Raw genomic sequence first — 26063 nt, 5'->3', positions numbered from 1 at the left:
GACACGCAAGCACTTCAAACTTTTATATAGAATTTTCATCTCTGTACACAAAACATTTTCAGAATGCAGCATAATACAGTTGAAGGGCCTTAGTATAATACGAGGGAGAAATGTTTTAAAAAGAGCTGCTAGAAAATGACATTCTCTAAATGCTGAAGATGGACTAATCATAGTGAACAAAGATGTCATGCTCAGCAAAGTTGTTTTATGTAGCCCAGACTGACCAGCTATCACTTTACCAGTGTCAAGAACAGTCAGCTCAGACATCTTTAGTTCTTAACCATTGCGATTTGACTTTGTCAATAATATTTTGTCTTAAAATATATAGTTTTTCTGTGGAGTAGCATTAGGATCACAAAGCAGGGATCGAATTACACACTGACCTTTGGGGGCGCCCTAAAAATATTGGGCTAAACCAATGTTAATATTTTGAATATATGGGTGTCAATATTAGTTAAGCACCCCTATTATTTGAACCCTGCCACCAAAAACACCAAAAGGACTCTTATCTTCCATTTAATCTAAAGTGCAGACAAAAAATAAGGTCATTGCAATCTGTCTGTAAATTTGGCAAAATCAAGGGTCAACCAGTAAACCTTCAAAATATCTGAATGTTAAAGCAGGTGGAATTATGCAACAACAGCTGTACTACATCCATTTGTGTGTCTAAAGTATTCATACAAGATCTGTGTAGTTGCCGCAATGTTTATACACTGGGAAGCCTAGGAGCTAATTCCTTAGCAACAGCACAAACAGCTATGTGTGTTTAGTATTCTACAAAGCACGCGACTGGCTGAGCGGGGCAACAAACAGAACTCTAGTCATCTTCTGTGATCAAACCGTCACTACAACACATGGTTTATGACTGGGGTCCGGAGTTTTGCCTGAACACTTAAAACTCAGGACTTTGTGTGACTCAGGGATGGTTGTGGTGCCTCTGTAGCCGTGGATACCAACCCTGGTTCTGGAGAGCTAAAGCATGTCCAGGCTTTTGTTCCAGCCCAGCACTAAAACAAACCTGATTTAACTAATGACCTAATCATCAAAGATATTGATCAGTTGAATCAGGTGTGAAAGTGCTAGCCTGGAACAAAAGCCTGCATGCCTTATTGGTCTCCATGATCAGGGTTGTTGACCACTGTTCTGTGGTGGTTGTGGCTGTCATGTGACGTAGGTGATTATGGGGACAGGTGGCCAGGGGTTTTATTTGGAGAGTGTTTTCTCTGCCATGTGTCTCTGCTGGCTCTGAGCATGCCTGTGACAAGAAAGAACAACAAATAACAGTTACATTAAAGAATGCATGAAAAATCATCATTAGAACCTTAAAAAAAAAAAGACTAGTCTGTTTTCATAAGAATGTATTTTAGCTGAGCCTTTCCTTGGCATTTGACCTCCAGAACTAAGGATACTACAGAGGCCTATTGGTGGTGCTGTTAGTAGTGTTGGTGCGCAAGTGTGTGTGTGTGTGTGTGTGTGTGTGTGCATTAATGCATGTATGTGTGTGTGCTTCTATGATCATAGTACTGTACAATATGATCTTCACCTGGTCAGGTCCTCTATGTCCACCAGCATGGCGTCCTGCTCCACATGGAGCTCATCTCTCATCAGCAGCAGCTGTACCAGCTCCTCATTCAGGCCTGCAACGTCACCACAACGTTATCTTAACATCCTCATAGCCCCCGGAACAACAGAGTTATGATGGTGGTGATGAAAGGTAGATTGCGTGTGTACCACATGTGGCTGGGGGCACATTAATTGGGGAGGACAGGCTTATAGTAATTGCTGGAACGGAATACATTGAATGCTTTCTATGGGTTTTAATACCAATCCATTTATTCCATTCCAGACATTATTATGAGCCGTCCTTCCCTCACCAGCCTCCTGTGGTGTGTACGTACATATTGTGTGTGTAGTGTTTGTGTGCATACGTGCGTGTGTGTGTGCGTGTGTGTACTCACTCTGTATCTGCGAGTGCAGATCGTTGGTGATGACCTGGAGCTGGCCCAGGCTCATGTCCTTCATGTCTCCCCTCCTCAGACTCCTCTTCATCAGACCCTCGCTGATATGGGGCAGGTGCAGCAGCTGCACACAGACAGACATGGGGACAACATTAGAACAACATTAACTAGACAAGCAGGTGAACATTAGGCACAGTCATCTGTATCTAATGTTGAAGAGAGAAATAAGGTAACGTATTTGGGCCTTTGGGGTTAGTTAGGGTGATTACAGTGCTTTCAGAAAGTATTCATGCCCCTCACCTTTTTCCAAATTTTGTTGTGTTAAAAAGTGGGATTAAAATTGATTTAATTGTAATTTTTTTGTCAACAATCTGCACAAAATTCTCTAATGTCAAAGTGGAAGAAGAATTCTAACATTTGATTAGATAAGTATTCAGTCAATACATGTCACTGTATATATATATTTTCTGTTGTATTTTTGACTTTATGTTTTGTTTACCCCATATGTAACTCTGTGTTGTTGTTTTTATCGCACTGCTTTGCTTTATCTTGGCCAGGTCGCAGTTGTAAATGAGAACTTATTCTCAACTGGCTTACCTGGTTAAATAAAGGTGAAATAAAAAAATAAAAAAATAAATGTTAGAATCAACTTTGGCAGCAATTACAGCTGTGTCTTTCTGGGTAAGTTTAAGAGCTTTGCAAACCTGGATTGCATAATATTTGCAGATTATTCAAATCTTGCCATAGATTTTCGAGCCAATTTAAATCACAACTGTAACTCGGACACTCAGAAACATTCAATGTCATCTTCGTAAGCAACTCCAGTGTATATTTGGCCTTGTGTTTTAGGTTATTGTCCTGCTGAAAGGTGAATTTGTCTCCCAGTGTCTGTTGGAAAGCAGACTGAACCAGGTTTTTTGCTCTATGATTTTGCCTGTGCATAGCTCTATTCCGTTTCTTTTTATCCTCAAAAAAATCCCTAGTCCTTGCCGATGACAAGCATACCCATAACATGATGCAGCCACCACCATGCTTGAAAATATGAAGAGTGGTACTCAGTGATGTGTTGTGTTGGATTTGCCCCAAACATAACACTTTGTATTCAGGATATAAAGTCAATTTCTTTGCAACATTTTTTAAAGTTCTACTTTAGTGCCTTACAGGATGCATGTTTTTGAATATTTTTTATTCAGTACAGGTTTCCTTATTTTCACTCTGTCATTTAGGTTAATATTGTGGAGTAACTACAATGTTGTTGATTCATCCTCAGTTTTCTCCTATCACAGCCATTAAACTCTGTAACTGTTTTAAAGTCACCATTGGACTCATGGTGAAATCCCTGAGCGGTTTCCTTCCTCTCTGGTAACTGAGTTAGGAAGGACGCCTGTATCTTTTTAGTGACTGGGTGTATTCATACACCATCCAAAGTATAATGGATAACTTCACCATGCGCAAAGATATTCAAAGTCAGCCTTTTTTTTATTTACCCATCTACCAATAGGTGCCCTTCTTTGCGAGACATTGGAAAACCTCCTTGGTCTTTATGGTTGAATCTGTGTTTGAAATTCACTGCTCGACTGAGGGACCTTACAGATAATTGTATGTGTAGGGTGTAGAGATGAGGTAGTCATTAGAAACATCATGTTAAACATTATTATTGCACACAGAGTGAGTCCATGCAACTTATTATGTGACTTGTTAAGCACATTTTTACTTGAATACTTACTGACTCAAGACATTTCAGCTTTTCATTTTTAATGAATTTGTAAATAAATAAATGAAAACATAATTCCACTTTGACATTATGGGGTATTGTGTGTAGGCCAGTGAAACAAAATATCAATTTAATCCATTTTAAATGCAGGCTGTAACACAACAAAATGTGGAAAAAGTCAAAGGGTGTGAATACTTTCTGAAGGCATTGTATATGCAAATAACTCAATCCTTTCATTTATCCTGAACTTAGAGCAGTTTCTTTAAACCGGGATGAGTTAAATGCCAGTATCCCACCATTGTTTGTTTGGGCACTGACACACATATCAACAGTTCAGTAGAACTCCAGTCAGGGGGGAATTCACTTGGCCTGACACACAATGACTGTATGGTCGTATTCACAACTCATTCACCACAATCTCTGGGGCAGGGAAAATATAGAAATTACACTACATCTACGTAGCCACCAATTTCTCAGAAGTGCTAAAGCTGTTCCAAAAAAGCACTAAGTCGACTAACCTATGTCAATACTGTAGACGTGTGCCTGAGGCTATGGATTAGACCGCTACACCACCCTAGATCACTAACCAGAAGAATTCTCTATTAAATGTGTTATTCCGACAGCACCATGGCCTCAAGTGTCCTCTCTCTTCAGCCAAGTCAACTTATCAGAAATGACAGGTCTACAACACACACACTGACCAGGTCGGCGACAGGCGAGCGACGGTGGAGCTGGATCTGTCTCTCCACCTCTACCTGCATGCGGGCCATGGGGCGAGCCAACGCCAGTGCCACCCGGGCCTCCTCTTGGAGCCGCCGCTGCACCCGCCAGAAGCCACAGTCCTCCAGGGGGTCCGAGTCATCCTCTCCCGTGTCCCGGTCCGACAGGGACGAACTCTGCTTGCTCTGGATGGACACACACACCACAGTAAGTACACACACACATGCTAGTTATACAGAATCATAGACAGTAATGTAAATACATGCATACTTCAGAGTCATCAAACACATTGGTGTGTGTGCTCACACACACATTCCACAGTCAATTAGATTATTTTGCTCCTGTTGAGTCAGGTTCCAATGTATCAGTTGTGTGAATGAATGTGGAGAGCACACACCACATACACACATCTACATCTTTAGCGTGTACCACGGGTGAAAGCGGCGTGTCCAGGCTGGTCTCTGTCCTGCTGTCCTCTGCATCGCTGTCCTTGTCACTATTGCTGTCATTCACAAAACACACCTGCAGGTTCACACCGTTTTGAGGCCTGACAGTGACACAGAGAGAGAGAGAGAGAGAGAGAGAGGGACGAGAGAGAGAGAGAGAGAGAGAGAGAGAGAGAGAGAGAGAGAGAGAGAGAGAGAAGGAGAGGGTGAAATAAGGAGAGGGAGAGATAGGGAGAACAATCAAATCACAGCCTGAAAAAAAGGGGAGCAGGAGGGAAAGGCAGATAACCCTACCCCTGATCCATACAAATCCTACCCCTGATCCATATAGCCCTACCCCTGATCCATACAACTCCTACCCCTGATCCATACAACTCCTACCCCTGATCCATATAACCCTACCCCTGATCCATATAACTCCTACCCCTGATCCATACAACTCCTACCCCTGATCCATATAACTCCTACCCCTGATCCATATAACTCCTACCCCTGATCCATACAACTCCTACCCCTGATCCATATAACTCCTAACCCTGATCCATATAACACCTACCCCTGATCCATATAACCCCTACCCCTGATCCATATAACTCCTACCCCTGATCCATATAACACCTACCCCTGATCCATATAACTCCTACCCCTGATCCATATAACCCTACCCCTGATCCATATAACCCTACCCCTGATCCATATAACACCTACCCCTGATCCATATAACCCTACCCCTGATCCATATAACCCTACCCCTGATCCATATAACACCTACCCCTGATCCATACAACTCCTACCCCTGATCCATATAACCCTAGCCCTGATCCATATAACCCTACCCCTGATCCATATAATCCTACCCCTGATCCATATAACCCTACCCCTGATCCATATAACCATACCCCTGATCCATATAACCCTACCCCTGATCCATATAACCCTACCCCTGATCCATATAACACCTACCTCTACCCTGATCCATATAACACCTACCCCTGATCCATATAACTCCTGCCACCCCTGATCCATATAACACCTACCCCTGATCCATATAACGCCTACCCCTGATCCATATAAAGCCTACCCCTGATCCATATAACTCCTACCCCTGATCCATATAACACCTACCCCTGATCCATATAACTCCTACCCCTGATCCATAGAACACCTACCCCTGATCCATAGAACACTTACCCTGATCCATATAACTTCTACCCCTGATCCATATAACTCCTACCCTTATCCATTTAACTCCTACCCCTGATCCATATAACTCCTACCCCTGATCCATATAACTCCTACCCCTGATCCATATAACTCCTACCCCTGATCCATATAACTTCTACCCCTGATCCATATAACTCCTACCCCTGATCTATATAACGCCTACCCCTGATCCATATAACTCCTACCCTTATCCATTTAACACCTACCCCTGATCCATATAACTCCTACCCCTGATCCATATAAGACCTACCCCTGATCCATATAACTCCTACCCCTGATCCATATAAACCCTACCCCTGATCCATATAACGCCTACCCCTGATCCATAGAATACCCACCCCTACCCTGATCCATATAACTTCTACCCCATATCCATATAACTCCTACCACCCCTGATCCATATAACGCCTACCCCTGATCCATATAACTCCTACCCTTTCCATATAATCCTACCCCTGATCCATATAACCCTACCCCTGATCCATATAACTCCTACCCCTGATCCATATAACCGTTCCCCTGATCCATATAACACCTACCCGATCCATATAACTCCTACCCCTGATCCATATAATCCTACCCCTGATCCATATAACACCTACCCCTGATCCATATAACTCCTACCCCTGATCCATATATATTCCTACCCCTGATCCATATAACTTCTACCACTGATCCATATAACACCTACCCCTGATCCATATAACCCTACCCCTGATCCATATAACTCCTACCCCTAATCCATATAAGTCCTACCCCTGATCCATATAACTCCTACCACTGATCCATATAACTCCTATCCCTGATCCATATAACTCCTACCCCTAATCCATATAACTCCTACCCCTGGCCCATATAACCCCTTCAAATCCTGGCTGCATTTCATTAACTCTCCTTTGCTGATCTGAGATCTGACTTTCAAAAAACATGAAAGGTGGAGCTATTGCTTTTACACCAGTCACCCAGTCATAGAGGTGGCAGGTAGCCTAGCTGTTAAGAGCATTGGGCCAGTAACCGAAAGGTCGCTGGTTCAAATCCCTGAGCCAGAAAGGTGGAAAAATCTGCCGTTCTGTTATTCAGCAAGGCAGTTAACTCCCGACGACAACAGTTCCCCGGGCGCCGATGACATAGCCTTCAATTAAGGCAGCGACCCCGCACCTCACGGATTCAGAGGGGTTGGGTTAAATGCGGAAGACACATTTTGGTTGAATGCATTCAGTTGTGCAGCTGACTAGGTATCCCCTTCCCCTTCCCTTCCCTTCCCTCAGATCCACACAGGGGAGTGAATGAGGGCAGAAGGGATTGTGTGCAACCTGGACTCAGGGGTTGATGTAACATAGTAAACGTGAATTGTTCTCCCTCCATTTAGTATGATATGTTACGTTTCGTATGGTATGTATTAATTTGTGGACGTCCATCATCCGTTTCGTATGATATGTTACGAATTCCAATTTATATGATATGTTACGAATTCCAATTTGTTGTTGCTAACAATAGCTAGGTGGCTAACATTAGCTAGACTAGGGGTTAGGGTTAGGGGTTAAGGTTAGGGTTAGGAGTTAGGTTAAAGGGTTAAGGTTAGTGTTTGGGGAAGGGTTAGCTAACATGCTAAATATTTCCAAAGTAGCTAACAAAGTAGTAAGTAGTAAGTCGCTAATTAGCTAAAATGCTAAAGTTGTCCATGATAAGATTTGAACACGCAACCTTTGGGTTGCTAGAAGTTCGCTGTATTTACCTTCTGTCTTATGTAACCATACCAACTTCAACGTATCATACTAATTTGAGTGTCCCGGATTTTCGGGACATTTTCGGTTACCTTGGGCATTGTGCGGTTTCATTTAGTAACATCATATGTCGTCACTGTTATAACAGCTTTGCATCAACCCAGCTCAATAAGGCTTTTCCTTAATAGGGAAAACAAGCAACAACAAAAAGTTAAATGAAACAACCAGATCCATAACATGACATAATAATTGGAACCATTGAAATCTCTCAGCCACAGTGATGACGAGTCAAACAGACTCTCAGTCACGTTCAGTAAGCAAGACTTTTCAGTCATCATAATAGTTCATACATCATTCATTCAAGGAGCTCTCACTAAACAAGATGTGAGAATTTGGTTGAAACCTAGACTTCCTTCTTCAAAGTTGGAATAGGAACCGCACCCAACCCCCAAACGCCTGTTAGCATTGGAATTTCCACCTTACAATGTACCGGTAGGTACACTTTGACCTCCACTAAGGGTCATGTGACTAGAGAACATTCAATAGGAGCAGTGGACAGAAAGAGGCAACACTTCTTTATTTCCAGTAGCTGGACCACAGACAGATGAGCACTTCCCTAAACTGGACTGAAAGGGGGTGGTCCCTTTTATTTAGGATAAACACCAACCTCTTTTCCAGGAAAAGGTGTAGGTGTAGGTACTCAAGTTCACTCGTCAGAGAGACTTGCCATTTCTGAAGGCTTGGCGTAACCTTGTGCGTCTATACTCATACACCTACAGTGTGTGGGTGTAGTATGCTTTGGGTTTGTGGGTTCAGTGGTTACGTGTGAATGCACAGTATTTTAGCATGTGACATTTGTGTCATTTGAAGTGACATTGTGCAGTTGTTTTTGTGTGTTTGCACTATGCTATGAGCTGATTAGTATTTATAAGTCAGTGTGAGAGGATTACATTGATCAGTGTGTGCATGTGCTGTATGCTTTTTACATCTGCATGCTTCCCCGTTCAGCCATTTACAGTCAGTGACTCTCGTCTTGCCCTTTAGAATGAAGCCCTTGTGTTACTGTTACTGGGTGAAAGACTGAGAAAACAATGTAGCTTTCCAGGAAGCCACTCTGTCTTTCTCTATACATTTTCTTGTCTCCCCCTGTGGGGTTTTCTCTGCTTCAATGCCTAAATGACTCATTTCAGGGAGGATAAACTAACGTTGACATTAATATGAATAAAAAAAGACATCTGCTGCTTCCAGACAAAGGGCCAATCCCAAATGTCCCCCTATTCCCTAGACCAGTGATTGTGTTTTTGCCCGGAAGTAGCTCGCTCAATGGCTTGATAATTATAATGAACAAAAATATAAATGCAACACGCAACAATTTCAACGATTTTACTGAGTTACAGTTCATATAAGGAAATCAGTCAATTGAAATAAATAAATCATGCCCTAATCTATGGATTTCACATGACTGGGCAGGGACACAGCCATGGGTGGGCCTGGGAGGGCATAGGCCCACCCACTTGGGAGCCAGGCCCAGCCAATCAGAATGAGTTTTTCCGCACAAAAGGGCTTTATTATAGACATAAAAACTCCTCAGTTTCATCAGCTGTCCGGGTGGCTGGTCTCAGACGATCCCGCAGGGGAAGAAGCCGGATGTGGAAGTCCTGGGCTGACGTGGTTACACGTGGTCTGCGGTTGTGAGGCCAGTTGGACGTACTGCCAAATTCTCTAAAATGACATTGAAGGTGGCTTATAGTAGGGAAATGAACATCAAATTCTCTGGCAACAGCTCTGTTGGACATTCCTGCAGTCAGCATGCCAATTGCACGCTCCCTCAAAACTTGAGACATCTGTGGCATTGTGTTTTGTGACAAAACTGCACATTTAAGAGTGGCCTTTTATTGTCCCCAGCACAAGGTGCACCTGTGTATTTATCATGCTGTTTAATCAGCTTCTTGATATGCCACACCTGTCAGGTGGATGGATTATCTTGGCAAATGAGAAATGCTCACTAACAGGGATGTAAACACATTTGTGCTAAACATTTTAGAGAAATATGCGTTTTGTGCGTATGGAAAAGTTCTGTGATATTTTATTTCAGCTCATGTTGCGTTTATATTTTGGTTTTCAGTATACTGTACACCAGAGAGCATAATTTAGCCACAGAGGATCAATAGTTTAAGACACTTTATGTTTGGGTTACCTTATATTTTGGCAGATACCAGTACGTGCTTGTGATAAAACTTAATCCACTATTATTTTTTATAAAAGGGTGTTGCGCGACCACGAGCTGCCAGAACAGCTTCAATGCACCTTGGCATAGATCAGAGGAAAATGCACCCCATACCATAACATATATGTACTTTGTATCCTTTGTTTACTCAAGTGTTTCCTTTATTTTGCAGTTACCAGTATGCCTACAGTTGGGAAGGCAGCAATTTGGGCAGTATGTGAGCCAAATATAGGCTACAGCTTGTTGCCTTGTAATCCATAGAAGGGTTTTGTAACCCTTGCAATTTGACTGTTAAACTCATGGGTACACTAGCAATGTATGCCAGTCCTGACTTGAATGGGAATTGCCATCTATGGATTCTATTTCTATGGTTGGTTGCAGCTGTCTGCTACTGTAGCCTATGATATATATACTGTATATACAGTATATTGCCTCCTAATATTGTACAATCTGTGTGTTGCTTCATTGGCCTGGGCTATTGTTTGTTTTATTTCAAGACCAGATTGATCTCAGTTTGTCAATAATCAGGTTTCCATCCAACCTTTTTATGAGAGTAAAGTGCATGTCGGATAAGAAATGTCATGACAGGCCTGATTGATTTTTGGTAAACTTTCCAAATGTCGACAAAACAAAATCCGCTAGACAAGGTGGGATCTTTTTGTGTCGGTAAAATGAATTATGCAAGAAATGTCAGTGGAAACATGCGCAAATATTGATATAATAACCATCTCGAAGTAAACTTGGAGTCACGGGATGACATGTTGTGTGGTCCTCCCACTACCACTCCTCAGGAAAGCATGCAGTTTATTAGGCTACAGATTAAATAAATTATGATGAACTTCACAGGGTGATGAGCTTGATGCTCCTTTCCAATAAATATCGAGGGTCTTATTCTGGTGACATGATCATCGATGCTTGGCTCGCTCATACCCGCAGGGAGATGTTTGTGGGTGGGGGTGCTGCGGGGGGTGGGGGTGCTGCGGGGGGTGGGGGTGCTGCGGGGGTGGGGTCGCCCCTACTTCCAGCGGCTATGATCTTGCTCTTTAGTCCATAATAGTCTCATCATGTATGCATTCTATACATGCTGTTTGTGAGAAAACCATCAGTAGAGTTGAAAATGTGATGGAAAGCCATTTAACTTAGGAATTTAACTGCAAAAGTTATTTTTATGTGCACTATGTCATCATGCAAAGCCTTATCTGCAACAAGTCAATTTGATGGAAACAGATCTCAGGTGGGAAAATGCGCATACTGTTATGCGGATTTTAGAATATTTGCATGAAAATCTGTTGCCAATTGGATTGAAACCTAGCTAGTGTCTTAGTAGCGACTCATTTCTGTCATTTGTGTGATATTAAAAAAGATTCAGCTAATGTCTTCATGTAAATGACGTAGAATTGCATGAAAAGCGTTTTTAAAAGGCAGATTTATATTTGACCCTGCGAAAAAATCCCCATGTGTGGAAATCCTAAGACTTCCTCTGCTCAACTGTAGCTTATGTCACATGGCAAAAGTTATTACAGTGTATTATAAAGGGCCTTTTTCTTCAGCAGTCAATGTACCACGCATCTTGGTGCATGGATTTGTTTACAGAAAATGATGGTGTGCCTGGAAGGGGGAGGTGATTCGGTGGGGTGGGGATTTGAGGGGGTCTATAAAAAAAAGCCCCGGGGGCCTATGATTTCTTAATCCGGCCCTGTATGTGATAGCTTATTTTACACAAAAGATGTAGCTAAGCTAATTAATCTCTATTTAACAAAATTAATCTGCAATTCTGGAGCCCTTTTTTTACACTAAAAGTATAGAATAAAATACATGCCAATCACTAGTTTAGGTATTGCAAAACAAAATATTTTTTTCATGCATTCCTGCAAATCTAAGTCTGGAGCCCTCCTATACGTTTTTTAAAATATGGATAACATGAGTTCATGGGAGGCCAACATTGAAAGTACCATGATCCCACCGTAAATAGGCTAGCGGGAGTTTTGTAAATTCTCCAAAGTTGAGAATATTGTGTAGCCTATCCATAGACCAAAAAGCTGAACAGATAAAAACATTTTGGATTTGCAGGAGGGGGAATTGCATTAAATCAAATTATTAATTTCCAATGCGCTAGTGGTTTATATTTGAGTACTCTCTACAAAGATGGTGGATAAATCAGAGTTTACTCAGGCCGTTTACAATCTTTAAAAATGGTCCAAGTTCCTGTCTGTGTAAGTGGGCGTTGCCTCTCTTGCGTGAGCATGCTTTTCCCTGTGAGCATGCTTTTCCCCCGTGAGCATGCTTTTTTACACCTGCTCCGTGGCCAGAGCCGATGGAGGTGGGCTCTGCACGTTTGCCCGAGGCAGAGCGTAGGAGAAGGAGGAATCTGGGCCTCTGCTCCTATTGTGGAGAAAGGGGTAATTTCTCCCCGACCTGCCCTCTATCCACTAATAGGTGAGGAGGTGACAAGCCAGGGAATTCCCCTGCTCCAACCCAGGGAGGATGCAAGATCTCCTCTCCTTTTCTGTCAACTCAACCAGTGTGTTTTTCCATTAAATTCCCTGAATACCCTAGCCCCTCACTCCCGTTAGCTCTGATTGATTCCGGAGCTGCCGGGAATCTTTTAGATAGCGCACTGGCCACTACATTACGCATTCCTTTGGTTCCCCTACAGTCACCCATTTCGGTTTGAGTTCTGGATAATCGTCCAATAGGGACAGGGCTCGTACATCACATCACTGTTCCCGTTTCTCTGCTGACCCAGGACACTCATTTAGAACAGATCACCTTTTTGATTATAAGCACCCCCACGCACCCCGTTGTTTCAGGTCTCCCCTGGTTGAGTTGGCATAACCCTGTTATTTCCTGGTCTGAGAGGAGACTGCTGGGTTGGTCGCAGGAGTGTCAGGGGAGGTGTCTCGCGGTGTCTGTCAACACTACTATGGTGGAAAGTCCGGACCACGCCACTTAAGTGGATTTACAGGAGGAATACCAGGATCTGGACTGGGTTTTCTCTAAGACCCAGGCTACACGCCTACCTCCCCACCGCAACCTGGAGTTCATCAGGGCAGCGATGAGGCTAAACCCGAGACAGGCCAGGTGGGCTCTATTCTTCGCCAGGATCCAATTCACGCTTTCCTATAGACCAGGCTCGAAGAACGTGAAGCCGAACGCCCTGTCTCGCCACTATGACGCAGAGGAGAGGCAGGAAGAGGAGACCCCCATCATCCCTCCGTTCCGTATCATTGCGCCAGTGGTGTGGGACGTGGACGCCGACATATGGCAGGGACTGTGTACGGAACCCGTACCTGCACAGTGCCCGGAGAACCGTGCCTACTTGCCCACGGGTGTGCAGGACCTCCTCCTTTCCTGGGCGCACACGGCGCCTGTGTTGGGTCATCCTGGGATAGGCCGTACCATCGCCTGCCTGACTGAGAAGTACTGGTGGCCCACCTTGGCTAGGTGGACCTTGTCACTGACCTTCCCCCCTCCTAGGGGAACACCACCGTTCTCGTCATTGAGAATCTGTGGTATGACTTAAAGATTGCTGTACACCAGCGGAACCCATCCAACTTGAAGGAGCTGGAGCAGTTTTGCCTTGAAGAATGGGCAAAAATCCCAGTGGCTAGATGTGCCAATCTTATAGAGACATATCCCAAGAGACTTGCAGCTGTAATTGCTGCAAAAGGTGGCTTTACAAAGTATTAACTTCGAGGGGGGTAAATAGTTATGCACGCTAAAGTTTTCAGTTTTTTTGTCTTATTTCTAGTTTGTTTCACCCCAAAAAATATTTTGCATCTTCAAAGTGGTAGGCATGTTGTGTAAATCAAACGATACAAACCCCCAAAAAATATGTTTTCATTCCAGGTTGTAAGGCAACAAAATAGGAAAAATGCCAAGGAGGGTGAATACTTTCGCAAGCCACAGTGTATATTTATATATACGTGTTTGTTTTGTGCTTCGTCCCTGTCGTTTTCCATGACGTACCTTATGTTGGGTAGAGTAATACAAAAAAATATTATTATAGTATTCCTGCGTCCGTCTTCTATCAGTATACAACGTGACAAAGGCTTTGTGTTGGAGCCTATTTCTTCCTATTTAAGAAATAAGAGGTCGGCCTACCTGTTTGACAGATGAAATTAGGTTATAGGCTGCTATATCCATAGATGTGTCGGTCAATTCCTCCACCCACCATGCACTCTTTAAATAGCCTACCTCCGTGTCAGTGAAGGGCTGTAAAGTTAAAGAAAATGGTAAAAAGCACAGGCCTACCCCTTAGTTTTGAAGAAAATAAAACAGATCTGATTAGCACTTTAGCCCACAATGCTTTATGTTAGAAACAAGCTGTAAAATACCTGGGAATTATGTGACTCCGATGCATACAGTGGGGGAAAAAAGTATTTAGTCAGCCACCAATTGTGCAAGTTCTCCCACTTAAAAAGATGAGAGAGGCCTGTAATTTTCATCATAGGTACACGTCAACTATGACAGACAAAATGATAATAAAATCATTAAAAATCCTACAATGTGATTTTCTGGATTTTTTTCCCTCAATTTGTCTGTCATAGTTGACGTGTACCTATGATGAAAATTACAGGCCTCTCTCATCTTTTTAAGTGGGAGAACTTGCACAGTTGGTGGCTGACTAAATACGTTTAGTTTCTTTTACATTCAGAGGCTGAGCTACAACCTTCTATAGCCAAGGAGACATAAAATGGACTTTGCTTGGGAAGTAATCTAATTCTGTCTATTCACTTTCTGTACAACAGGCCTAGAGTATGTTTAAACGCAGACAGCTTTTAGGGAAACACTTGTGACCTTCTTTCGTTGGGTTAAGCAATGGAAGAAGAGTAGCCAGCAGTTAAAGCTTACATTTCTTAGGCCTAACTTTTGAAAGTACCATGCTCAGATTCCTAATGACGTCTCAGATTTAATTATTTGCAAACAGGGACAGTTTCGTTGCAAACACGACACACTGATTTGGCATTAGAGAAATATGATCAAATGAACACATAGGCCTATCTCTCTGTCCATTCTTAGCCTGTAATTTCGGTAATTTGTTTGGTATTAAAAAAGATTCAGCTAATATGTAACATGGCATAGAATTGCATGACATTTTTAAAAAGGCTATTTTTTCATGCAATACTTTTACTATAAAGGAAATCTTTCCACCCCTGCTCTTGCCCACGGTGGTCTGCGAACCCACAACCTTCTGGCCCACAGCTCTTTGCGCTATCAAAATTCCTGCGTTGCCATCTAATGCTTGCAGGATGAAGAACAGTTTCTAAAACTGCATATCTAAGGTTCGTCTGTCCAAGAAGTGAGAGGAAACGGTAAGCATGTTCTCTGCTATCCACTTTATGTTTTCATTATTATTTTGGGTATAGGGGAGGGTCATTTGTTTTTGTTTTCAAGCGTTCAGGGAGGGATAATCTATTTTGCTGAAGGGAGGGCCATCCATTTTCTCCATGTAAACCTTATTATAAATAACGTTCACTCCCTTATTGTCCCCTCCCACTCACCAGTGAGATGTCTCGCCCAGGGGAAATAAGTAGACCTGAGTGGGCCCCGCCCCGATCATAAAAAAATAGGGAGTGGGGTGTCTCACTTTCTCTACCGTCTCTGCTCTCTATTCAAGGAGTAGAATGAGGCTCCCCCTAGACGCTGATCAGTTTCTGGCAGAGGGAAAGCTGATCCTAGACCTGTGCCTAGCTCTCTTCCACTAGAAAGTATGTCAAACACTCACTGTGCGCCACAGCATCACACCATCTAGTGGTGGAAAGGGTGCAATACAACTGACTCAATATTTGTAGTACGATGCTATTATCGCATACTGAAACTGCAGCAGCTTCAACTGTCCTGAAACTATGGGCGATCCCTTATTTCATAATACTACAACACACACTAAATTAAACTCAAAATATTTCAACTGGACCTACCTATTTCAGATAAAGAGCACAAGCGAGCAGACAGACGAACACTATCAGGTTAACACATGCATTATCACCATCACACAAACCCACCGGGAGGGTATGCCATTCTTGCTGCAGCTGGTGTAGATTGCTGGCTCCTCGTCGTCATAGAAACTGCCAAAGGCTAGCTTCTGCCTGATGGACTCTCTGTCATTTCTCTGGGCCTGGTGGAGGTGGAGGCATATAGAAGAGATCAATACTCCAATAATACCACAGTACAATACTACAACAACACCACAATAAACCTTGATGATAAAAACAGCCATCAACCCAATGATAAAGATGAAGGATTTTAATGTATTGGCGTTTTTAAGAGGCACAGCAAACTAAGATGATTGGGTGACATTAAAGTATAGCCTACAACATTAAACTATATAGTAGATGGGCTGATTATAAATCAAATGTGAAAACTATAGTCAGTATAACAACGAATAACGTATACTATTGCTTAAACCAAGGGAATAAGAAGATGTCGAGTTGGGGTATGGTCACACAAGCACACAAAGAGAAGAGATGGGTGGAGGAATGGAGGGAGGAGGAAGAAGAAGGGATGGATGGAGTGTTTTAAACGGAGTCTGACTTAATGCTTGGATGCTAAATCACTGCCGACTCAATGAGTCGTGAAGAGAAGGGAAAGAGCACACCACACACACACACACACACACACACACACACCACAGACACACACACAGATAAACATCCAGTCATCTTGCATTGATTTTCATCTCATCTTTCTTTGTCCTCGCCTTTGATCTCTTTTGTCATCTTAACTCTCCTCTCCTCTTTCTCTCTTTACCTGATCTGTCCCATCTCCCATGTCTGACCACTGTTTGATCTACCTCTCTCTCTGTTTCTCTGCTTCTCTGTTCTCTCCTTCTCTTCCTATTCTTTCTGTTTGTTCTCTATACCCACTACATCCAAAATAACATTTTGTCCTGGGCAGGTTGTTTGTGTCATATTGCTTTTAGGTCGACCTGCAGATCCTTTCTTCATATAGGCCTGCTCCTGCAACCACATAGATAGAGATCCAATGGAAATGCATCATGCTACAGTAAACATGATTTTCCTCTCCAGATTCTATATTTACAGTCCATGACTGGGCCCACATCCCTCAGGCCCACTCACAGTTTGTGACATTACACACACACGTATGCACACATGTATGCAGGGACGGCTTGTTCAATAGGGCGATATGGGCGACGCACTGCCAAACGGGAAAAGGAAGGGATTTTTTTTCTAATCAATTATATCACGGCAACAGCAGTTATCAGTGTTCACGTCTGATCTGCCAGCCACTAAATGTCAAATCAGGCTAAAGTCGTGCTTCAAATGGCCCCGCCCGTTTTTGGGGCGATTTCAGTCAAGTTGAAAATCGCCCAGAAGTCTCTCATAGCCTGTCATGTAAAATCTATTTTTTTCACATTTCAAAGCTTTCAATACATTCTCTATGGGTGTCTGTGGGCTTGCACTTACGCGCTTTCGTCATACGTGACGTAACGTTGAACGTAACTAAGACAATGGCGGCTAGAAGCGTCTCTGTTGCGACCTGCAGTGCGGCGTTATTTTATGTTTTTAATTTGTAGACTTAGTTTACAAACATTCTGCCAACCATGGATTTCCAGTGGTTGGTTTTGGACTGATCTTGTTGATCGTGTACATACCCGCTACGAACGGACTAAATAATGAAAACGCTGCTGGCAGCTGAATCCCAATACAGCTGGGAGACTTGGCTGGATGAGTCCCGGACAGAGAAGTGGAGCCGGCCACCTTCACCCTGGTCAGAGCGGACCGCGATCCTGGTAAGAGAGCGACTCTGTACCCCGACATTGAACTGCTTTCTGTGTCATTGCGACCTTACTATCAATTCAATTCAATTTAAGGGCTTTATTGGCATGGGAAACGTGTGTTAACATTGCCAAAGCAAGGGAAGTAGATAGTAAACAAAAGTGAAATAAACAATAAATATTAACAGTAAACATTACACTCAGAAGTTTCAAAAGAATAAAGACATTTCAAATGTCATATTATGTATATATACAGTGTTGTTACAATGTGCAAATAGTTAAAGTACAAATGGGAAAATAAATAAACATAAATATGGGTTGTATTTACAATGGTGTTTGTTCTTCACTGGTTGCCCTTTTCTTGTGGCAACAGGTCACAAATCTTGCAGCTGTGATGGCACACTGTGGTTTTTCACCCAGTAGATAAGGGAGTTTATCAAAATTGGGTTTGTTTTCGAATTCTTTGTGGATCGCTGTAATCTGAGGGAAATATGTGTCTCTAATATGGTCATACATTTGGCAGGAGGTTAGGAAGTGCAGCTCAGTTTCCACCTCATTTTGTGGGCAGTGTGCACATAGCCTGTCTTCTCTTGAGAGCCAGGTCTGCCTACGGCGGCCTTTCTCAATAGCAAGGCTATGGTCACTGAGTCTGTACATAGTCAAAGCTTTCATTAAGTTTGGGTCAGTCACAGTGGTCAGGTATTCTGCCACTGTGTACTCTCTGTTTAGGGCCAAAAGCATTCTAGTTTGCTCTGTTTTTTTGTTTGTTCTTTCCAATGTGTCAAGTAATTCTCTTTTTGTTTTCTCATGATTTGGTTGGGTCTAATTGTGTTGTTGTTGTTGTTGTTGTTGTTGTTGTCCTGGGGCTGTGTGGGGTCTGTTTGTGTTTGTGAACAGAGGCCCAGGACAAGCTTACTTAGGGGACTCTTCTCCAAGTTCATCTCTCTGTAGGTGATGGCTTTGTTATGGAAGGTTTGGGAATCGCTTCCTTTTAAGTGGTTACTATCTGCCCCGTGAGTTCCCCCAATTGTTTGTTACCGTTGTGTACTGTTGATAATCACAAGTTTACTGGAGAACTGAGACCAAGTAGAGACTTTGGACAGGGTGGATATGGTATAATAAAGGCAGTTTATTCAGAGGTAAAGATATCTGGAATCGCGTGCACGGACTCGTGCACGTGTGTAGGTCACCTAAATCATCAGAAAAATTGCCCCTCCTGAGAATTTTTTCAGGAGCCGCCACTGCATGTATGTACACACACACACACACACAGAGACACACACACACAGTGATTAGATGGTGCTGTGATGTAACGTCATAAATCACAGATGGACGCTCCCATTGTAGAGGGAGCAGCCAACACTCCACCCACTCTAGTCTCCTCACACTGGAGACCCAAGGCAGTTACTGTCCTACTGGGTAGATAGACCATCTACACCACAGCCAGGTACTGTCCTACTGGGTAGATAGACCATCTACACCACAGCCAGGTACTGTCCTACTGGGTAGATAGACCATCTACACCACAGCCAGGTACTGTCCTACTGGGTAGATAGACCATCTACACACAGCCAGGTACTGTCCTACTGGGTAGATAGACCATCTACACACAGCCAGGTACTGTCCTACTGGGTAGATAGACCATCTACACCACAGCCAGGTACTGTCCTACTGGGTAGATAGACCATCTACACACAGCCAGGTACTGTCCTACTGGGTAGATAGACCATCTACACACAGCCAGGTACTGTCCTACTGGGTAGATAGACCATCTACACACAGCCAGGTACTGTCCTACTGGGTAGATAGACCATCTACACACAGCCAGGTACTGTCCTACTGGGTAGATAGACCATCTACACACAGCCAGGTACTGTCCTACTGGGTAGATAGACCATCTACACCACAGCCAGGTACTGTCCTACTGGGTAGATAGACCATCTACACCACAGCCAGGTACTGTCCTACTGGGTAGATAGACCATCTACACCACAGCCAGGTACTGTCCTACTGGGTAGATAGACCATCTACACCACAGCCAGGTACTGTCCTACTGGGTAGATAGACCATCTACACACAGCCAGGTACTGTCCTACTGGGTAGATAGACCATCTACACCACAGCCAGGTACTGTCCTACTGGGTAGATAGACCATCTACACCACAGCCAGGTACTGTCCTACTGGGTAGATAGACCATCTACACACAGCCAGGTACTGTCCTACTGGGTAGATAGACCATCTACACACAGCCAGGTACTGTCCTACTGGGTAGATAGACCATCTACACCACAGCCAGGTACTGTCCTACTGGGTAGATAGACCATCTACACCACAGCCAGGTACTGTCCTACTGGGTAGATAGACCATCTACACACAGCCAGGTACTGTCCTACTGGGTAGATAGACCATCTACACCACAGCCAGGTACTGTCCTACTGGGTAGACAGACCATCTACACCACAGCCAGGTACTGTCCTACTGGGTAGACAGACCATCTACACCACAGCCAGGTACTGTCCTACTGGGTAGATAGACCATCTACACACAGCCAGGTACTGTCCTACTGGGTAGATAGACCATCTACACCACAGCCAGGTACTGTCCTACTGGGTAGATAGACCATCTACACCACAGCCAGGTACTGTCCTACTGGGTAGATAGACCATCTACACACAGCCAGGTACTGTCCTACTGGGTAGATAGACCATCTACACACAGCCAGGTACTGTCCTACTGGGTAGATAGACCATCTACACACAGCCAGGTACTGTCCTACTGGGTAGATAGACCATCTACACACAGCCAGGTACTGTCCTACTGGGTAGATAGACCATCTACACACAGCCAGGTACTGTCCTACTGGGTAGATAGACCATCTACACACAGCCAGGTACTGTCCTACTGGGTAGATAGACCATCTACACACAGCCAGGTACTGTCCTACTGGGTAGATAGATCATCTACACACAGCCAGGTACTGTCCTACTGGGTAGATAGACCATCTACACCACAGCCCATATGAAACATAAACAACCCACACTGTATGATGTTTTAGGTATATGATACTGTATGTCTTATTGAACTGTAAAAATCATGGCATTAACATACACTCAAACAAAGTCTAACGCATTTTACAAAATGTACACACCAAAATGTACACACCACCTCTGCGAAACACTAACACACCTCACACGTACACATACACCTAGCAGCACATACGCAGAAATGCACACCTCCAAAAAACATACACACCAGAAATGTACAGACAGGATCGCAAACCAAAAACTACAGGCTAATATATGTAGTCGGAAATAGACGCACAATCTTGTCAAATATACACACGGACACACCCTTGCGTGATACAATCACACACATACTGTACATAACCCACACATTCACCTAACACACCTATATTAACCTAACATAGCTATATGAACCTAACATAGCTATATGAACCTAACATACAGTATTTAAATACATGTAAACACACACACCATACCTGGTAAACACGTTTCTCCTGGTGCACCATTCTTCAGCACATTGTACAGGCAGCAGCCCTACCCTTCCATTCACTGCAGTGAGCCAGACCCAGGAGACCCACTCGTGCAGAAGGGAGGTGGGAGGAAGAGGCAGAGGGGGAGGGAGAGATTATGCGCAGCTGATGGAAAGACGTTTAGCACTCTCCTCTGTGTGACTGTTTAGCATGGCTGCTGCCTTCTACACCTGCTCCTCCATATCTCCCTTTCTCTGTATCCTCCATTCCCCTCTTTCTCTCTCTCTCTCTCTCTCTGTCTTTCTTTTTTTTTTTTATACTTTTTTACATTTTAGCAGACGCTCTTATCCAGAGCAACTTACAGTTAGTGAGTGCATACATTATTATTTTTTAATACTGGCCCCCCGTGGGAATCGAATCCACAACCCTGGCATTGCAAACACCATGCTCTACCAACTGAGCTACATCCCTGCCGGCCATTCCCTCCCATACCCTGGACGACGCTGGGCCAATTGTGCTGGGCCATGGGTCTCCCAGTCGGCTACGACAGAGCCTGGATTCGAACCAGGATCACTAGTGGCACAGCTAGCACTGCGATGCAGTGCCTTTGACCACTGCGCCACTCGGGAGACTCTCTGTCTTTTTAACAGTACAAAACATACACATGCAAAAGACAACATACAGACGCACTCAAACATCAATGACATCACATCTGCCCAGACCCACCTGTTCTCACTCCTATCTCCAGTGCCTGCACTGCTCTCCGCCACATGTCCTCAAGTTGCACCATTTTGTTCCTCTCCGTCGCCCACACTCTTTAAATATTTAGATAATGAAGCATATGATTTTTACATTGTCTTAATGATGGAGGATTGGTAGATTTCCAGTTTTTAAGTATATATTTTTAAAGATAATTGCAGAGAAGCGAATCGCCCAACCCATCGGGTATCTCACTGCACCTTCATATGCCATGTCTTGAAATATGCAGACAGACGGATTAAAAGTAAATTTACATTGTAATACTTCTGACAGACAACTCTGCTCATGACCTTTTGACTTTATAGCATTGCCAGAAGGCATGGATTATTGAATCATTGTTAGTTTTACAATTAAGACATGACTCTGCCATTGTCTCTTCTATAATAAATTCTATATATTTATTTATACTGGATTAAGCATACATTTTCGTTAACTGTAATTTTGTTAGATATGTACCAAAATTCCCTCCATCTTGTGCCAATATTAGTTATTTTTAAGTCTTGATTCCAATAGTTTATATTTCTTTCTAAGAGATTGTCAGTTAGATATGCTCTCTGCAAAGTTGTGTATATCGTACCTATCATATGAATATCCTTTTCTGACTCAAATATCTCTGTCTTTCTATACCTCTATCTTTCTATCTCTCCATTCCACCATGGGAACAGCATGATTGATAGAGCGTGAGACGGAAAGATGGCAAGATGAAAAAATGTGAAGGGAGATGTTGAGATAGATAAAGAATTAGGATGGGAGTGAATGGAAGACAAACAAAATCAATGGTGGCGAGACCAGGCTAACCTGCTGTATCAGACTGAAATTATAATCAGGATATTATGCAAAGAGCGTTGAGTGTTGTATAATGTGGATGTAGGCTACCATCTGTTCAACTGGAAGCAAAACAGTGAAAGGAGAGCTGACCAGGATTATTGAGAGTTTGGGACTATACATTTCTAACAACATTTTTGTCAAAATTGAGTTATTGACATAGCCTTGTTCTGTTCAATGTTCAAAGCTGTCATAAAGGCAAAGGGTGGCTATTTGAAGAATCTCAAATATAAAATATATTTTGATTTGTTTAACACTTTTAAGGTTCCTACATGATTCCATATGTGTTATTTCATAGTTTTGATGTCTTCACTATTATTCTACAATGTAGAAAATAGTAACAAAAGAAAGAAAAACCCTTGAATGAGTAGGTGTGTCCAAACTTTTGAGTGGTACTGTATGTTTTTGAGTGTACACTTTGTCCCTCTTTCTTGACCATCATTCCTCGTGTGGAGAGTCATAAGACACAGAGAAGGCAAACGCACGCACGCACACGGCTCTCAGGGTGCGGCTGTGTCACCATGCAGCAGTGGCTCACTGTGGCTGATTAAACAAATTAACCTCTGAGTCATACTCCATCACTTCCCTTCATCTATTAGCAATATACTGTGACTATAAAAGAGATGGAGAGGAAATACTACTCCACAGGATACGATTGAAACCCAGTGACGGGATAGATGTGTCACAACACTCTTTAATGGTACCCCAGTTCCTCACCTCATCACATGACCTCTGATTGGTCAAAGGATGGATCCGTTTCCAGCTAATTGCTTACTCTAGTCTATCACTGGCTGGCTGAGGCATGCTGTGTTATGTTCAGTCTGTGTTGGTGTGGAAGGGATTAAAAGAAAAACAGCGCCATCAACTGGCCCTCACTACATATTCGTCACCAAACCCACTGGCTCCAGGCCATCTATAAATCACTGCTAGGCAAATCCCTGCCTTATCTTAGCTCACTGGTCACCATAGCAACACCCACGCGTAGTCTGCGCTCCAGCAGGTATATCTCACTGGTCATCCCCAAAGCCAACACCTCCTTTGGCCGCCATTCCTTCCAGTTCTCTGCTGCCAATGACTGGAATGAACTGCAAAAATCTCTGAAGCTGGAGACTCTTATCTCCCTCACTAACTTTAAGCATCAGTTGTCAGAGCACCTTACCGATCACTGCACCTGTACACAGCCCATCTGAAATTAGCCCACCCAACTACCTCATCCCCACATTGTTATTTATTTTGCTCATTTGCACCCAAGTATCTCTATTTGCGCATCATCTCTATCATTCCAGTGTTAATACTAATTGTAATTATTTTGCACTATGGCCTATTTATTGCCTTACCTCCATAACTTGCTACATTTGCACACACTGTATATATATTTTCTGTTGTATTTTTGACTTAATGTTTTGTTTTACCCCATATGTAACTCTGTGTTGTTGTTGTTTTTATCGCACTGCTTTGCTTTATCTAGGCCAGGTCGCAGTTGTAAATGAGAACTTGTTCTCAACTCGCTTACCTGGTTAAATAAAGGTTAAATAAAATAAAATAAGAAAATAAGAAAATCCGTACACAAACTACACACACACACACACACACACACACACACACACACATTCTCCCTCTCTTTCTCTCTCTCACACACACACACACTCTACCTTTCATCACCACCATCATAACACACACAGAGAGAGAGAGAGAGAGAGATAGAGAGAGAGAGAGAGAGAGAGAGAGAGAGAGAGAGAGAGAGAGCACTTACAGTGATGTCAAATGATCTGCTTGTTCTCCTTTGACAGTCAGCCTCAGCCAGAGGAATGAAAATGCCCTGCAGCTCCTCAGCCCAACTCAGACTGTCAACCATCCTGCCGCCGCCATTTTCTCTTCTTCCTTCTTCCATCTCCTCACATGCATCTTTGTTGCACTCGCACCACTGCTCTGGGACCTTCTTCCTGTAGCCATCTTCCTCCTCCTCTTCCTCCTCCTCCACATCCATGTCAAAGTCCTCCATTAAATGATCCTGACTGTGGAAAGAGCCTGGTTCAAGCATTGGGGAGGGGCTGGATTATTGGTTGTGGCCAGAGGCAGGCCTGGGATAGAGGTCAATTCTTATCTCCGTCCTTTTCTCCATTTTCCTGAGAGGAAGAGGATGAAGATGAATAAAGGAGTGCTTTTGGTATGCACATGTTCTCATTAGGCGACACAGCAAAGGTTTACAGTAGGCTCTGATGTTATTTGTGCAACATCATGTGTCGCTCACAAATAGCCCCCCATACTTGATTACATCTAATGTGATGTTGAGAGAGCAGCAAAAGGCTGACTGGTTCTCCATCTGAACATACTGTATGTAAACATCCTTTCAGAGTGATGGCTGACACAGGACCGATATAGTGTTGCTACTACAGTGTTACTCAAAGACAGAGAACACTCAGTAAACTATCAAATTACCATACGAGTATCATGGAACCATAGAATGTAATTCTGACGTGCTATGACATCACATACCTATTACACATGCCAAAAAAACACACAATTTTTTTTTACTTACAGTCATTGCAGAGACACACTTGCTTCTGAAGAGACTAGTGATCGAAATGCCAACCCACATCGAGGGAGTGATGAGCCGAGAGTGAAACCATTGAGCTGGATGTAAAGACCGCTACTGGACAATACAGGGAGAGATGTAGTGTGATGCCCAAGGATATCAGTCATCTCCAGCATCCGTCGTGGATCTCTAGAGCCGGAGACTCAAAGCCCTACGGCAACTAACCAGCTGACGTTCAAGACTTTCAAGAAAAGATACACGAAGACAAACACCCCTGATCTATGCTAGACTTTCAAAGACGCTGACACTTCATGTTCCATAGTTCTTGTGACTAAATTCCAGGGATGACGATACAGCAATGTTCAATTGTGTGTGTGTGTGTGTGTGTGTGTTCTGTAGAGAGTAGGATATGAACATATATAGTGGTGGACAGAATGGGGTGAACGAAAGAGGGGCCTCCATGTAGTCCAAGAGTATCATCAGGAGTGAAATTATAAGACTGGCGGTGAGAGTGAAGAAAAAGAAGAGAACGGTATTAAATATAGGGAGAATCTCAACGGCATACTCCTCGCGTCCTCTCTTCTCACGTCCCTCTCAAAACACATTGGATGAGAAATCCAGAGGTCCCTCCCCTCTGACCTTCTCCTCCAATGGGTTTTGAGAAGGAGGCAAGGAGAGAGGACGGGAGGAGTATGCCG

At 43.3% G+C, this 26063-nt stretch overlaps 1 protein-coding gene across 3 annotated transcripts; it reads right to left on the bottom strand.

Moving 5' to 3' along the window:
• Window positions 1-25472, bottom strand: LOC121580794 (schwannomin-interacting protein 1-like). Of its 3 annotated transcripts, none has more exons than XM_041895834.2 (8): window positions 25369-25472; window positions 24583-24955; window positions 16019-16131; window positions 4825-4939; window positions 4374-4577; window positions 1959-2082; window positions 1544-1637; window positions 1-1255 (listed from the first exon to the last, which is right to left on the bottom strand). In XM_041895834.2, exons 2-8 carry the CDS (start codon window positions 24868-24870, stop codon window positions 1204-1206), a joined length of 990 nt encoding a protein of 329 aa, XP_041751768.1. In that variant the 5' UTR covers window positions 24871-24955; window positions 25369-25472; the 3' UTR covers window positions 1-1203. The 3 variants fall into 3 exon arrangements, with proteins under 3 accessions (XP_041751768.1, XP_041751767.1, XP_041751769.1); XM_041895833.2 differs by having other exon boundaries at window positions 4822-4939; window positions 25369-25469; XM_041895835.2 differs by lacking the exons at window positions 24583-24955; window positions 25369-25472 and adding an exon at window positions 21252-21484 and having other exon boundaries at window positions 4822-4939.
• Window positions 25473-26063: the final 591 nt, after the last annotated feature.

The sequence above is a fragment of the Coregonus clupeaformis genome, chromosome 14, assembly GCF_020615455.1.
Source record: "Coregonus clupeaformis isolate EN_2021a chromosome 14, ASM2061545v1, whole genome shotgun sequence".
Classification (NCBI taxonomy): domain Eukaryota; kingdom Metazoa; phylum Chordata; class Actinopteri; order Salmoniformes; family Salmonidae; genus Coregonus; species Coregonus clupeaformis.
Note: the sequence above shows the minus strand (reverse complement) of the source record. Positions and strands in the feature narration are given on the sequence as shown.